This window comes from Medicago sativa, chromosome 5 (genome assembly GCF_051527215.1).
Source record: "Medicago sativa cultivar Bolivia chromosome 5, Bolivia_mono, whole genome shotgun sequence".
Taxonomy (NCBI): Eukaryota; Viridiplantae; Streptophyta; class Magnoliopsida; order Fabales; family Fabaceae; genus Medicago; species Medicago sativa.
The window spans coordinates 971,698-986,659 of NC_140753.1; the positions used below are offsets into that span (position 1 = coordinate 971,698).

The 14,962-nt window shown below is 33.9% G+C and overlaps 2 protein-coding genes across 7 annotated transcripts; one reads left to right on the forward strand and one right to left on the reverse strand.

Annotated features, from left to right (window-relative positions):
* On the reverse strand, nt 1-1,453 carry MAKR1 (membrane-associated kinase regulator). Its single transcript, XM_085712135.1, has one exon. It carries the CDS (start codon nt 1,290-1,292, stop codon nt 201-203), a length of 1,092 nt encoding a protein of 363 aa, XP_085568261.1. The 5' UTR covers nt 1,293-1,453; the 3' UTR covers nt 1-200.
* A 4,653-nt stretch (nt 1,454-6,106) lies between these two features.
* On the forward strand, nt 6,107-13,608 carry LOC146918901 (uncharacterized). 6 transcript variants are annotated; one of them, XM_085712126.1, is made up of 11 exons: nt 6,107-6,247; nt 6,332-6,362; nt 6,553-7,130; nt 8,626-8,749; nt 8,845-8,901; nt 9,050-9,099; nt 9,876-9,968; nt 10,405-10,509; nt 10,584-10,867; nt 12,247-12,358; nt 12,481-12,869. In XM_085712126.1, the coding sequence occupies exons 5-9, from the start codon at nt 8,883-8,885 to the stop codon at nt 10,707-10,709; spliced, it is 393 nt and encodes a 130-aa protein (XP_085568252.1). In that variant the 5' UTR covers nt 6,107-6,247; nt 6,332-6,362; nt 6,553-7,130; nt 8,626-8,749; nt 8,845-8,882; the 3' UTR covers nt 10,710-10,867; nt 12,247-12,358; nt 12,481-12,869. The 6 variants fall into 6 exon arrangements, with proteins under 6 accessions (XP_085568252.1, XP_085568247.1, XP_085568249.1 ...); XM_085712121.1 differs by lacking the exons at nt 8,626-8,749; nt 9,050-9,099 and adding an exon at nt 13,382-13,608 and having other exon boundaries at nt 12,481-12,622; XM_085712123.1 differs by lacking the exons at nt 8,626-8,749; nt 9,050-9,099 and adding an exon at nt 13,382-13,608 and having other exon boundaries at nt 10,593-10,867; nt 12,481-12,622.
* Nucleotides 13,609-14,962: the final 1,354 nt, after the last annotated feature.

The following is a 14,962-nucleotide window of genomic DNA, read 5'->3' on the forward strand; positions in this document are numbered from 1 at the left end:
TAGATCAAGAAACTAACTGCATGATCTTTGTAGCACCGACACCTTTCATCGAAGACGTAACTGATGTTCGACGCATGTCATATATGTGCGATTACATTCAATGGCTTCATTTTCTCAAATTATTATCGACAGTTGGGTGTCGATGTTTGCTATTATGCTAAACAGTAAACTAAACACCAATTAAACAAATTACAAGACAGTTAGATGAGATTAATTTCATGATTACTACTAACCCCTGGTTTATTGGTAATCAAAGAGTTTTTGCAATGAGTAATAGCACCTTGAATGGCACTCTGCAACTCTTCCATGGAAGAAGCATCTCGATCACCACCACGAAGAAGAACACCCTTTTGTGAAAGAACGCCAGAATGACTTGGTGAAGATCTCATCGAAGAAGGACAACTTGAAACACAGCTTCTCTTTCTTGGATACCTTAAATTCCCCGAAAACGAATGAGATAACATAGTACCCGCCACATTCTCTTTCTTCTCAGATCTCTCTGTTTTTGTTAACAAAGACATAACCGTTGTCGTAGTAGTTAACGTTGTTGTATTTGTATTGCTATTTGCACCCTCCTCCACTGTTTGTTGCTGTTTTTGTGAAAGTTTCTCGTACAATGGTTTCACTTTCTTGAAATATTTTCGTATCACCTCTTTAGCAGTAACACTCATTCTCTTCATCTTCACTGAACTGTTGTTAATACTATTAACAACAGTTTCACCTTCTCGGGTTTTAGCAACGGTTTCTTTACGAAAAACAGAGGAGAATCTAGACAAAGAGAAATACTTGTTGGTTTTCTTCAATTGTGAATTGGATCTAGTGTTGTTGGAGGAATTGTTGTGATTATGAAGACGCTTTAACTCATCTTCTTCTGTTACAGAACTTGGTCGTGAAGAATCACAAGAATCAGGAAAAAGAGCAAGATCACTGATGAAAGAAGTGGTGGAATCATTGGAGGCGCTACTACCGGTGGAATCACGGGGAGCAGTGGAGGAGGAAGTGGCGGAGGAGGTGGAGGAGGAAGAGAGAAGGAGAGTACGTACCATGGAGATACGAGGGGAGAGATGAAGAGGTAAGAGTTGGCCTTTGTAGAAGAGTTCATCTGCAGGACAGAGAGTGTTGGAGGATTTGCGAGGTGAAATGGAGATTGTGAACTCAAAATCTGAGGAAGAAGATGATGAGAATGAGTGTGATGGTGATGAAGGGAGTGTGTATGATTTTGTTTCTTTTGCTCTGTTTTTGGTTCTTTTCTTCCCCATCTCAGCTCTTTTCTTCTCTACCACATCATACATGGTTGCGTCCCACAATATTGTGCTATACTCTCATGGCTTTAGGACCAAAATTGGAGAGACTACTCAACTCTACAATTTATAACAAATGAATAGGAGATGTAATTATATGGTTATATATTGAAAAGATTCTAATTGGTTATTGGGTCATCAATACTCTTTGACCCTACATTTTAAAACGTTACTAGTTGCTTTTAAAAAAACCTTTTATTTGGCTTCAAAAAACATTTATTTGAGATCAATTCTACAGTATGTTGGACAGATGAGATAAGTACGATTTATTTGTTTAACAATGGTGAAAATGACACTATTGAATTGTGAGACTATTTTGTTTTCTGCATGTTGGACAATATCCTTATTTGGTGTGTAAAAATGTCAAAATAAATGTGGATCTATTTTTTATGTAATATAATGTTGATAAATATTTTGTCATCTTTTATTTTATTCTGAATCGGATTTTCTCTGTTCCCAAGTGTAGACTAGAGATTAATCTCTCAAATCATGTATGACAACAATAAATGGTAAAGTTATCTCTTTTTCTCTCAAGAGTTTTAACAGTGTTGTATTTTAAAGGTTGAATTTAAACTTAGGATCTCTCATTAAACTGGAAAAGAGTTATTATCATCTCATTAAAATGCTCTTGATGTAAATTGTCTTATATGTAGACACAAATTGAAGAAATTAGATTTAGAGGTATATTTAGGAGGGAAAAAAAACTAATCTAATAATAACAAAACTTTGCACTTGAATTCAAATCATAATTGTTCATGCCCAATCTACTAACAAACTGGGTCATTCAAAGTCATTAACTTCAAAGCTAAATCAGGGGATGGACTTGCTGAAGAGGCACATTGTATCATGGTTGTTGATCAAATTTGGATCATTTAATTCATTTCTAATCACAAGTGGTCTGTAGTTGTTCTCGTAAATAATTGTTAAATTAGAGGGGTCATGCTAACTATTGTTTCCGAGACACTAGTTAAGGACACAAAAAAGAAAATTTTTACATTAAAATAAACATTTTTTTATACTTTTAAGTTGTAAGGGTTTGACTACACGACTTTCAATAAAGTCTAACCCATGGCTCAAGTTTGAGAGATTCCTCTAAATACTTCACACCATTGACGCTCATTTTATTGTCTGAGTGTTTGCATGTACACTACCTTTCGTTGTGGAAGTGTCAGCCTACCACCATCGTCTCCAACCCTTGCTTAATTATTAGGCTGTAAATTTTAGGTCAGGTATGGATCAATAGTTAATGTCAATGAATAGTCTAATTATATGTGTCACCTCCTTTGATAAAAATGGCTTCACGTTGGAAACGTAGGTCGATTCTATTGATAAAGATTCGACTTAAATCCTAAATCCCACAAGAACCTAAGTTTGTAATCTATCCGTTAGGCCTTTTGGTTTCACGTCCAAATTCAGAGAGTAACTTAAGCCTACAATCGATAACCAACGTGATATATGACATAAATATGTACTTATATTATTAATATAAAAAATCAAATTGGTTATTGGTTAACCAATTTGATTTTTCAATGCAATATTATGAATGGATACTAACTCCAGTATTCTATTATTGTTTCAAAAAAAAAACAAACCTTTTATTCTATTACAAACTCCTTAAGAAAAATAAAAAATAATAACAATTCTATTATAATTGGTGTACTTTTTTAACGTTATAAAGCATAAATCATATTTTTGCTGATTATTCCTTATAAAAAAAGCTGAACAACTTTTACCAATAATTTATTTTGTTATACAAACTTTCACCAATAATATTATACACTATTAATGTGTCTTGTGTACTATGAGCGTAAATGAGTAGTTTGGGCAAAGAGTAATGATATTTGACAACCATTTGATGACAACTTTTGTGACAACCTTACTTTCCTTTCTTCTCATTGGTCAAAAACAATAGAGAGAGAAAAAGGAAGAGAGAGGATAAGTACATCATGTGAGTATGAAAGAGAAAGTTGTACAAAAGTTGTCATAAAACGGTTGTACAAATATCATTTCTCTTGGGCAAAATAATTTTGTATGTAGTTGTACTATGCCTTGTGAAACTGAGGGGATTTCACATGGGAGGGATATAGGTGGAGTTTATGAAACGTTTTTTTATCTGAATGAGTGTGTCAGGTCATGTGTTAGAACTTAGAACTAGATGAGTTTAAAGGTGTCACGTGCTCTATACGTGAAATATGGAAGCCTAAACATGTGTGAGAAAATGTGTCGGTCTCATATTTTACTAGAGGATTTATTAATACTTTCTTAATTTAGAAATTAATAGAGGCTGAACATTGCCCTGCAATTGATTAGTGCTAAGTAGTTGTACATCCTGAAACACTTTCACAGCATATTTTTGTCATTAATGATTACTGAACAGCAATAGATTTGGTGGCATTTAGTTATTGAAAATTACAGTACCCTTCTTTTTCCAGCAGAAACAATATTGTTCTTTTCTTTTTCTAATCTGTGTTTTGTTATTGAGCCCAGATTTACTTGTCAGATAAATTGGACCCAATCTCAACGGTGCATATGGTTTCAAAGCATGGTTCATGGCATTACGTGGGAAGGTGGTGTGATGCTTTGTTTGCAAGGAATTTGTTCAAGGTGGAACCAAAGACTTCTTTTTTTATTTTTTTGGACTAATTTTTCTTTTTTAGTCGTTTGATAGATATCAAACTGAATCTAAGACTTCTTTCTTTTATAGGTAGAGATGAATGAGAACGTTTATAAATATTTTACCGGTGAAAAATGTTTATCTCATATATAGTTTATATTGTACACTATGATTGGTGCATTATAATCTTTTTTTTTTTTTTGGGTACAAAAGAGGGCCAAAGGCCCAAAGAGAAAGAAAGAAAAACTAAGAAGTTAGACGCATATCTCTAGGCATACAAGTACCAGAAATATCATCAAAAAGGAGTCTTCGAAGCTCACTAGGAGGAGTCTCCAAAACAAGCAAATTCCAAGAATCCAGAGAAAAACTGAAGTTTGCAAGCCAATCAGCACATCTGTTGCCTTCACGCCATGTGTGGATAACTTGAGTATGCCAATCACGCTGAAGAAGCTCTTGAATACGTCTTATCAAAGAAGGAATGGCTCCATTGATCTTGCAATTATTAGAAACCATATCTACAAGCACCTTCGAGTCACTTTCTACTATTAGATGAGATAAACCTTCTCCCATGCCATGTCAAGCCCTAGATAAAGGCCCCACATCTCAGCATGCAAAGCGTCACATGCTCCAATTTTGCGACTAAATCCTTTAATCCATTTCCCGTCAGGTTGACGAAAAAGTCCGCCACAACCTGCAAGCTCCCCATTACCTTTACATCCTCCGTCACAATTGAGTTTCACCCAACCATCAACTGGCATCTTCCATCCAATGTACACGGTTTCCTTGTGTTGAGGATTGATTTGCAAATGATTTTGAGAACTTTCTTCAATGAACCTGATGTAATTTTGGATAACATAGGTTGGATTAGTCGGTCTCTGGAATCCTTCTTCAAAAATTGATTTGTTTCGCCAAGTCCACAAATGCCAACAAGTTGTCATGAAAGTTGTTTGCCACGTAGACTTAGAAATTTCATTGCATTTTTTACCAAGGTTTTTGAAAACCCAATCCCTGCAATCAACAAAAGAAAAGAAATTAGATTTCCGATCTGAAGGCACAAGTCTAGACCATACCTGAAAAGATGTCGAGCAGTCACGAAGCACATGAAGGACAGTCTCATCTGCATTCCCACAACAGGGACAAGTAGGTGATATACCCACCCCCCAACTACTACGACGATAGTTAGTGAGAATACGACCGTGTGCCACTAACCACATGAAAGTTTGAATACGATGGGGACCCTTCCATCTCCAAAGGATTTTCCAATCCCCTTCAATACTAGATTGGTTATGAGTAAGTAGATTATAGGCACTCTTAATCGAGAATTGATAAGTACTAGTGCCTCCCCATCCAATAGTGTCAGGCCCATCAGCTTCAGCCGGTGCAGGGAGCGCTATCACTTTATTTGCAATGTTATCAGGCAGATTTTCAAACAAAAAATTATTGTCCCAATCTCCATAGGAATTAGTCACATCCTTAACATTAAAAGTGGTATCAATAAAAGATTGAGTAGCAATAGTGATGAGAGAAAAGTTGTTTGACCCCCATTTATCCAGCCAGAAATTGGTACAAAGACCATCCCCAATTATCCACACTATATTTCTTTGAAACTCCCCCCAGCTCAATGCAAGGGCTTTCCACAAAGGAGAGTCATAGTTTTGGGCGCGAATGGAATTACTCAAGTCATTATTTCTTCCATACTTACTGTAGAGCACTCTACACCATAGATCTTTTGGTTTGGTAGTGAGATTCCAAAGCATCTTCATTAAAAAGGCTTCATTCATAAGATGTGGGCGCTTAAAACCCAACCCTCCATCTGCTTTAGGTAAACAAACAACATCCCATCCAACTAAGTGAGGTTTACGTCCCTGGTCAGTATCTCCCCAAACAAAACCTCGTTGAATTTTTTCCATCTCAGCACAGAGGGTTCTAGGAAGTTTAGCATACTGCATATGATAGTAAGGTATAGAACTAAGGACAGAATTAGAAAGCGTGATTCTACCGGCTAAGCTCAAACATTATAATCTTCTTCAACGTAGTATGTAGAAAGTATTAGCAATACACATCTACTAAACTAAATATGACAATCTTTGTCCGTTTTTTTTACCATTTTACCCTTGTGGGGGTATTTTGGTAAATTAGTAAATGGAGACCTTGGTTGACTATATATATGGTCATTTAACAACATTCCTCCATTTCCTTCATCATTTTTCTCTCTCTAAAATAAAAACAAAACGCGTTCTGTGTGTGGAACACAAAGCAACAATCGCGAAGCTTGCTATCACCGCCGTCTTCCTCGCCGTCGCCGCCGTCGACTTCGTTCTCAGAGATGCATGCATGTTCCTTTTTTTGCTTTTCCTTTTCGTTTCTTTGTTTTAATTGTTTCTTTGTGTGATTGGATTGTTCTATATGTTATCAGGTTCTTCCTCAGTGTTGATTCATCATCAAAGGTGTGTTTTTTTTGCTTTTCTTTTTTGTTTCTTTTCTCTCCTTTATGTTATTGATCTTCAAGTTGATTTATTTTTTGATCCGTTTAGGTTGCATGTTTTCTGGTTTTTTCTTATTATTTGAAGGTTTGATCCTGAGATTTTCGTTTGTTCTTGGTTGATTTTCGTTTTCTTGGTTTTTGTTTCTTTGCAGGTTTCAGTTCCTGGTTCGATGGAGGTAGTAGAAATATCTTTTATATATGAGATTGGGTATGTGTTTAAAGCAAAATGGGTAAGAGAGAATGGTATTAAGCTACTTTATCCAAGGATTGAAATTAGGGATTCAAGAAATTAGAGGAAATGTTGCTGTTGTAGAACTGAATGTTAGAGTGGGTATTCCCTTTCTTGCATTGAAGCTGGTTTGGTGCTAAGGTTTAAGAGCTTGAAGCTTGGGTAAAGAATGAATAAGCTGTTGCGATTGCTGTTTGGACAGGTTCCGTTTGTGGGTCGTATCTTTAGTTGTGTTGATTAGAATTAAGTGATTATTGGATATTTGAATTCTACGCTTAATTCCCTTCAATTCGGATATAAGTTTTGTGTGATGCGGAGCAGAAATGAATCCAGAAAACGCATTAGAAGTTGGACTTTAGTGCTGAAAATCTGCAGAAAAACTGTTATGGGTTTTGACATGGTTTTTGAGGAATAAGCTGTTTTGCGAAGATGAAGGCAGAAGTGATTACGGGGAATTATGCCGGAGCATCAAGGAGGATTAAGAGTTACCAGAATGTACATGTGAGTTCTTTAGTTAGTTCCCACCCTTGGGTTTATGTGTTTGATTATGTGAGACATAGGTTTTTATGATTATGAAATTAGTCCCCTTTTATGCCATGCTTGCTAAATAATGTTAATGCTTGCAATCCTAATGATTTTCAATGTTTCTTTTATGTGCATCAGTTATAAGTTTAAAATTTTGATTGAAAGGAAAAACTGGGTTTGTTGTGATAGTGAAATTTTTATTGTTGTCTGATAAACTGGGTCCTCTTTGTTTAATTTATTGTTATTTTGGTTAATTTTTGCAGATGGTTCTGTCTCCAAAATCAATTTTCGTTTTTGATTCCAAATCCATGTTCACTAAATCAGAGTCAAAATGTTAATTTTCTCCTGACTCATCCATTAATTTTGTGGAAATTATGCTATTATATAAAGTTAATTATGTGCCAAGAAATGTATATGTAGGGTAATTGTGTGGAAGAATGAAAGTATAGTGTGTAGGAAAGAATGAGATGATTAGTAATCTAGCTTATTCTTTTAATTCATATTCATTATGTTCATAATTTCCTTTATACTGTCAAAGAGTGACTATTTCTGCTAATAGGAGCCACTGATTTATGAAAACTAATTTTGTTTACAAGAATGACACAAAGAAATGTAAGCAAATTTGATTTATGAAAACTAATTTTGTTTACAAGAATGACATAAAGAAATGTAAGCAGATTTGGTATTTGTTTTAATTATGAAGGACACCCTTAGAGAAGAAAATATTTATGAAAACTTCTTCCTAGATAAGCAATTTTGTATGCACTGGTCCTGCTTCAGTATTGGAGCCTTTAACTAACAAATATCAGGTCACTTGATTATATGAATTTCTTTTCTTTCTTTCTTCTTTCATGTTTCTCAATAAGTTTTTGGTTTCTGAAGCAGGATATGTATATTTGTTTAGATAACTTATGTCCTATAGTATAATACTATCAATAAAATAGATTACATAATATTTGCAGTACCTAGCTGTGGTAACTTTGCTAATGACATGTACCTCTTCGTAGCTTGCACTTCATTGATAGTTTTTTAGCATATGTACTTAATATGATAACACCCCTCTTTTAAAATCTAACAATGGAATGTTAGTTCATTCCACTTCATTTTACCCTATTCCACAAATGCAGAGATACTCAAACTTTCAGCTTTCAGGGGCTTAGCCATTCATTAATTAGTATTTATTAGTATTAGTATGAAAAAAGATAGAATATTCTGATGAGATGTGCTGAATCAGATGAGAGACAAAAGATTGAAAGCTACTTCGCAACTGTCATACATATTTAAAAATAAGCTACTTCACAATTTATGATATTAGCGTAGATAGTTTGTTTTTATGTAAAAAATCTGCAGTCGAAATTGTGACTGTTTGTGTTAGTTTTAAATGAGTTTTTACATCCTTTTATGCATATAAAATGCAGCTACAATTGAAATTAGTTGTGTGTCATAAATGACGTTTTATTATTTGTCATAGTTTCGATGGATTCAAAACATTTCCAATACTTAGTATCACCATCCTTCAAACTTGAGAGAGAGAGAAAGCGAAGAAAGATTCATGGGAATGTTTTGATTTTTATTGGAGCAATAGGAAGAAAAAGGTTATTAAATAAGTTTGTCTATTACATTATAGTAGATAATTAGTTTCTCTTCCAATGAAATCTTCATAATGTTTATTATTGATGGTCTTATATAGGGTTCAGAAACTGGAATTTATGGATCTAACTGCCCACAATGGATTATCGCAATGGAGGTTTGTCACTTCTATTAAATCATATGCTTCACTGTTTACCATTCGCCAGTATCATTTCTAGATAAACTACTGCTATAATTTAGTTGTTGAGATCCATATTCTTTTACTTTTGGCCTTTTCATATTCAAATATGTTAATTAAATGACAGCGTATTATGTAAAAAGGACACATGCACGTGGTAAGGACAGCGTAGTAGTGGTAAGGTTTCTAGATAAACTGAATAGAGTACTACTACCATATAATGTGTGAAGAATATGTCTGTTCTTTTGTCTCATCTTCCTTTAGTTTATGCATATAATGTTGTTCTTAGAATAAAAAGGAGATTTAATAAGATAATAACTCAGGAATTTATCATTTTGAAGGTTTTCTCTCTGGGCTGAACATATGATAGTTATTATGTGTTTGTTGTTGAGATTTAAGAATGTTGATTGACTGGTTTTGTTAGTGACAAGTTATCTCGCATTTTGGTAGTGGTAAGATTCTGCTCAACTTTGTTATTCTTAATTTATCTGTATAGCTCAATAATGGGTTGCCAACATTGTTATTTACTATAGTAGTTAAACAGTGGCCTTAGTTCTCAGGGGAGAATTCCTTATACTCTTTCATAGGAACTCACTTATAGTAAGAATTTTTTCTTGAAATTCTTTGATTGTCTAGGTTTGTATAAAATTGAGAGTTTAGTATGAGTCAAACAGTTCTTAGTGATTTTCCTTGTGAATAAGTAGAATCTCCTGTTATTCATGCATGATGATAGAGACAGTTCACAATATTCACTTTAGTTGTTGAAGTTGAAGATAGTAAACAAAAAAGGGTACTCAAAATTGCTTCACTTTCTTGATTTCAAGATTTTACATAATTATTGATGTGCATGTTTTGTTATACAGTGAATAGGATTTGCATTTATTGTGGAACTTATTGAAATTGCGATCATGTATTATCTCATTAAACTAAGTTTTATGTTACTACATCTGCAGGCTTTGTTGCAAGCCCTTGGCGAGAGAAAAGGAATTAACCGGTTCGGCGACTTCTCTCCTCCTCTTGATGAAGCATTGATACACGTTTCACTGGTATGTATTCGTTGTTTTTCAGGCCATTACAATAATTGTGATAGCAGGTGTGAAGCATAGTCCTCTGAAACTAATGTATGGTTATAGACTGAAGAAACTAATTTTAAATGTTATAACTATAGGACATATGAGGGATAACCTTGGCGCAACTGGTAAAGTTGTTGTCATGTGACTGTAAGGTCACGGGTTCAAGTCCTGGAAACAGCCTCTTGTGTAAAAACAGGGTAAGGCTGCGTACAATACACCAAATGGTGGGACCCCTTCTTGGACCCTGCGTATGCTGGAGCTTCAGTGCACCGGGTTGCCCTTTATAACTATAGGACATATATGATTTAAATCACATAATGTGGTGTTAAACAATGCATGTCAAGAAATTCAAATGACTCACAGTTTCTTCTTTTGTTTGAGAAATTGTTTTCTGTGAATTCCCTTTTAGATTATTGATCTGTGCAACGTTAGAGAAGATGTGAGAAGGAAAGCTATTTCCATCATTGATAAATTTGCTGAGCGCGGTCTCCGTTCCCTTGATGTTGGCAAACAAGTAAGATTTTCTTACTTCTTATTAATGATGACTTTTTATTGAATGAATCAAAATAAATTATGCATATTTTTTAGGAGTGCCAGAAAAAAGCAAGGAGAGTTCAGGAGACCCGTGGCAGTTTGTCCGCCTATTGCCTCTCTTTGATCCTCCAAGGCATGACAGTGCAAAAACCATTAGACGGGCATTCAATCTCGGAGTAAACGTTAAGATGATTACCAGTGATCAGCTAGCTATTGGCAAGGAAACCGGACGCAGGCTCGGCATGGGAAGTAACATGTATTCATCATCCTCCCTCCTTGGCGACCTCCGGTCGATGAACTTATTGTGAAGGCTGATGGATTTGCTGGTGTCTTCCCTGGTAATATATACATACAATCTGTATTATCAATTTACTCTGGACTCATAAATAAGCAAAAATGTACATGTATCTGGTCAAAAGAAATACATGTATACATGTACTTTTTAAAACAAAATAAACTAATAAATTATAAGTTGGATTATTAGTTTTTTTCTATAAACTGAATCGAACAAAACAATATTAACCACATCTTTAACAAAATAGAATAAACTGAATATACCTTTGGTAAATGTTTTTCAAAAAATTAATGTAAAGAAATAGAAATCAAAAATACCCTAAAAGAATAGTGAAGTTTTGATGATTTAGTCGAAGATGTTATAGAATTCCATACAAAAATTAAAGGTATGACCTTTTATTTTAGCCATCGTGATATTACCGTGATCGTTGTTGCAATCTATGTAAAAAATAAGTACTTTTGTCGACCATGATGTGTAAAAAACTACAAGGAAAATGGAGAAAATGAAGGTTAGTTTAATAAGGATGGAGGAAAAACACATATGCTGCTTTTTTCCATCATTGAATTTTAAGTAAAGGATTTTCATTCTCTCTGCGACTGTGATTAAGCTTGCATTAGCACATTTGACTGCGATTTTCACGACACTTCTGATACACATAAAGCATTATACTGTATTTTGTTAACTAACCAACTCTACCAGAAATTAATTTTGCTGCTAGCTGAATAACTACTTGCTGATTGCCTTTCAATGGGTCTGATGAGTGTGATTTTCATTTGTAGTTTGTAATTTTAAGTTGGATCCTATCAGAAAATCACACTCCTCTTGAGCTTCTGTTCATTTTTTCTGTATGCTCTCTGTCATTGTTTTCAAATCTACTTTTTGGCCCTCATTTATATTTTTCATTGAAACAACCTATAGATTGATTTTGGTCCTAAAGGAATAACAAGAATTTGATAAAACTATAAAGGTAGACCTAAGAATTTTTTATGTCCACTTTGAAGGATTCATATGAAGAGTCCGAATATTTGTTTTGGTTGGCTTAATTTAAGATCACCAAATTCACAAATTCAGTTCAAAAATCGCTTACTAATAGAGGAAAAAAAATAGCAGATAAAAGAATTATGCTCATTAGACATCATTTTTCTTAAAGATTTTATTTCACCAAGTGGCCAACAGTTGTAACAAAAAAACCAGAATGGAAGAGGTAAAATTTGGTTCAAAAAGCATCCATATCATGAGCCTTAATGACGGATAATTTTGCAAATTAAGTAGAGCCCATTTAACTTCTCAACACAATGTTCGACAACTTTAACTTCTCAACGCAAAACTTTGACATAGAGAATCCTTTTAATTGCTAGATAATGATTGCATTTGACAAACCCTTCATTAAATTATCAAAATTTTATTCACATATTATTGTAGGCAACACCAACTTTAGCTGCTGCATATTCTATATCACGAGCTGTTAAGATACCTGTCATGTGTTCATCCGGGCCAAGCACCTATGGCTATCACTGCTGGAGCTTCTGGTGTGGTAAGGATTTCGTCCCAATAATTTTTTTATTGTAAATTAGAAATCATAATGATAAACTTACTATACCTTTCTGGTGGCAAGTTATTGATCATTGACTGGTTCGATGTATTTCGAAATCACAGGGTGTTGGCTCTGCAGTTAACAAACTAAATGACGTGGTGGCCATGATTGCTGAAGTTAGAAGCATTGCTGATTCATTGAAGACATCCCTTCCGATACACACTACACATGAAGTCTAAACTCATTTCCAGTAGTTCAATATATGTAAGAAATAGCTTAAGGTGGTTTAGGTAGTGAATAAAACGTGTGAAGAAAATCTGGATCCTTCCTTAAAAATAAGAACTACTAGGATCCATCTTTTTTCCTCCTTTTCTATTTTAGACCTCTGTTTTAATTGTAGTTTGTGTCTTTGTATGGCTGTTGAAATCACACCGTCAAAGAACTAAAAATGATTAGTGAGCTATTTGGGGGTTTTGCTTCTTAATGAATGGAATTGGCCAGTTGAGTGAAATTGTGCATGTTATTCTTTTGCCAAAGTAGTGCATATATGAAACAGACATGTGCTTTGTTACACTAAGTATTCACCTTCTACCAAAAAAAAAAACTAAGCATTTGTTCATGTTGATTTAAGATCATTCGGTTCACATTTGATCTTTACTAAATAGTAACTTTTAAACAATCTTCACCATTGATTTGAAATAAAACAACCAACATCAATAATTATGTCACAAATTTATATGAATCCAAATCCAGTTTTTTAATGTTTATGTAGCAACAATTTAGGCCACATTTGATTACAATTGTGTGAAATAATTAGGATTGTGGTGTGATTTGAAATTTCATCATTGTTTGAATGGAATGATCATTTCTCAAATACCAATAAAACTATAGATGAGAAGCAACAAAAGCAATTTGTTTTTTATCTTCCTTATGGGACCATAGCTTTATGATTTGTTTAATTTTATCTTTTATATGACCACTACCTAATTCAAATTTCATGGTTGCTTATATTGGTGAGTGTAGGTTGTGATGGCCAATTTGAGAGAAGAAACAAATGTGAAAGAAACCTATGAAGAATGGATGGGTTCGGAAGGAGCATGGATCCGTGACTACAGTTTTCATATTAATCCTTACATTTGAAAAAGTTTATGATTTATGAAATGCAAATTATTATTAATTAGTCAGGAACCATAAATTACCCAGTTTAATTGATTATGACTAAATTTATTCCAGTGATTTACATTCTGGTCTGTTTAAGGCATTGTTTATGTTTTAATCAATACTGTTACTCATGCACAAAAAGCTAAGAACATAAAATGAAGAGGGAAGAAGGATCGACTCTCCTTCCAGCACCACATCTACCATGTTTTCCTATGAACTTACTTCTGTCATAACATTACCTTATTCAGTAATGATGGTAAAGCCACAAAGAGCTTGTGCCGAATCTTTGACAGCCAAAACCAAGAGATTGTGGAATCAATGCTTCTCCTATTCGCAAGATGATATCAATTTCTAATCCTCGATGTGAAATTGAAGTTGAATCATCTCCTACTCACAGTAGTGGCAAAAACTCGATTGTGGGAGACACATATTGTACTAATAATTAAGTTATTCAATGTTTGCCACAATCTGACCTACTTCCCGAATATGTTACACCCTCATAATGGCTACTGTAACTGGAGTAAATTGTAGTGAAATAGTTCCAATCAAAACCAAATTTTCATTAATATTTTGATAAAGATTCATAATATTTGTGCAATATTCGTTCATTTGCTCATTTTTTCTCTGGAACAATTTTTTTGCAATGGTTTCATTTATGGTAGACCTATCTAAGATTTGATATGTTATGGATCATGGTTTTTTATATTTATATGCATGTAATATCTAAATTTCGAATCCGTTTACTTTTAAGTGTATTAACAAATATGTGTTTGCCAACAAAATTATCCGAAAAAAAGCAATACACCCCGTGCGAAGCACGGGTTTGTAACTAGTTATTAATGAAATGTATATGGAGTGTCTTTTTTAACTAGTTGACTCGTGAAAGACGATATTTTAACTAACACACTGTGAATTTTTGTCTCATGTACACTTGATACAGTAGCTTAAAATTAGTGTAGTATTTTAATTTTAATCAAACATTATCTAGATGATCCTCGAGAGACATAATATAAATACATATTTCTCTTTTAACTGATTGATTCATGAAAGCACATCTATAATATGCTTCAATGACAGATACATGCCTCGCTGTACATTAAATTATAATATAATTTCCTTAAAAATGATTCTAGAAGATATTTAAGACACACAATATCATACTAATAAAATACACATTTTGTCATGTAAGTATAGTTTAGACCTCGGTTGGTAGTTACCAGAGACATTATATGTAGGGGTGGGGTTGGAACCTCGGATTTTCCATTTCTCTAACATAATGTGTGCAAATCTAGTCATTGGGCTATCTGACATAAAAAATACACATTTTTTTAACTAATTGATCAATGATAAATTTTTTTTTGTCTTGTATGTGGTTATTACGGTAAATTATAATTAGGATGGAAATGAAAGAAAAATCTATATTTTCTAGGAGTTACCTTGTTA

Bases quoted from the DNA above. Each gene is read 5' to 3' on its own strand.
- LOC146918901 (XM_085712121.1), top strand. From the start codon at position 7,059: ATGAAGGCAGAAGTGATTACGGGGAATTATGCCGGAGCATCAAGGAGG. The intron at 8,902-9,875 runs GTTTGTCACTTC...CTACATCTGCAG, and splicing joins AATGGATTATCGCAATGGAG to GCTTTGTTGCAAGCCCTTGG. The intron at 9,969-10,404 runs GTATGTATTCGT...ATTCCCTTTTAG, and splicing joins CATTGATACACGTTTCACTG to ATTATTGATCTGTGCAACGT.
- MAKR1 (XM_085712135.1), bottom strand. From the start codon at position 1,292: ATGTATGATGTGGTAGAGAAGAAAAGAGCTGAGATGGGGAAGAAAAGA.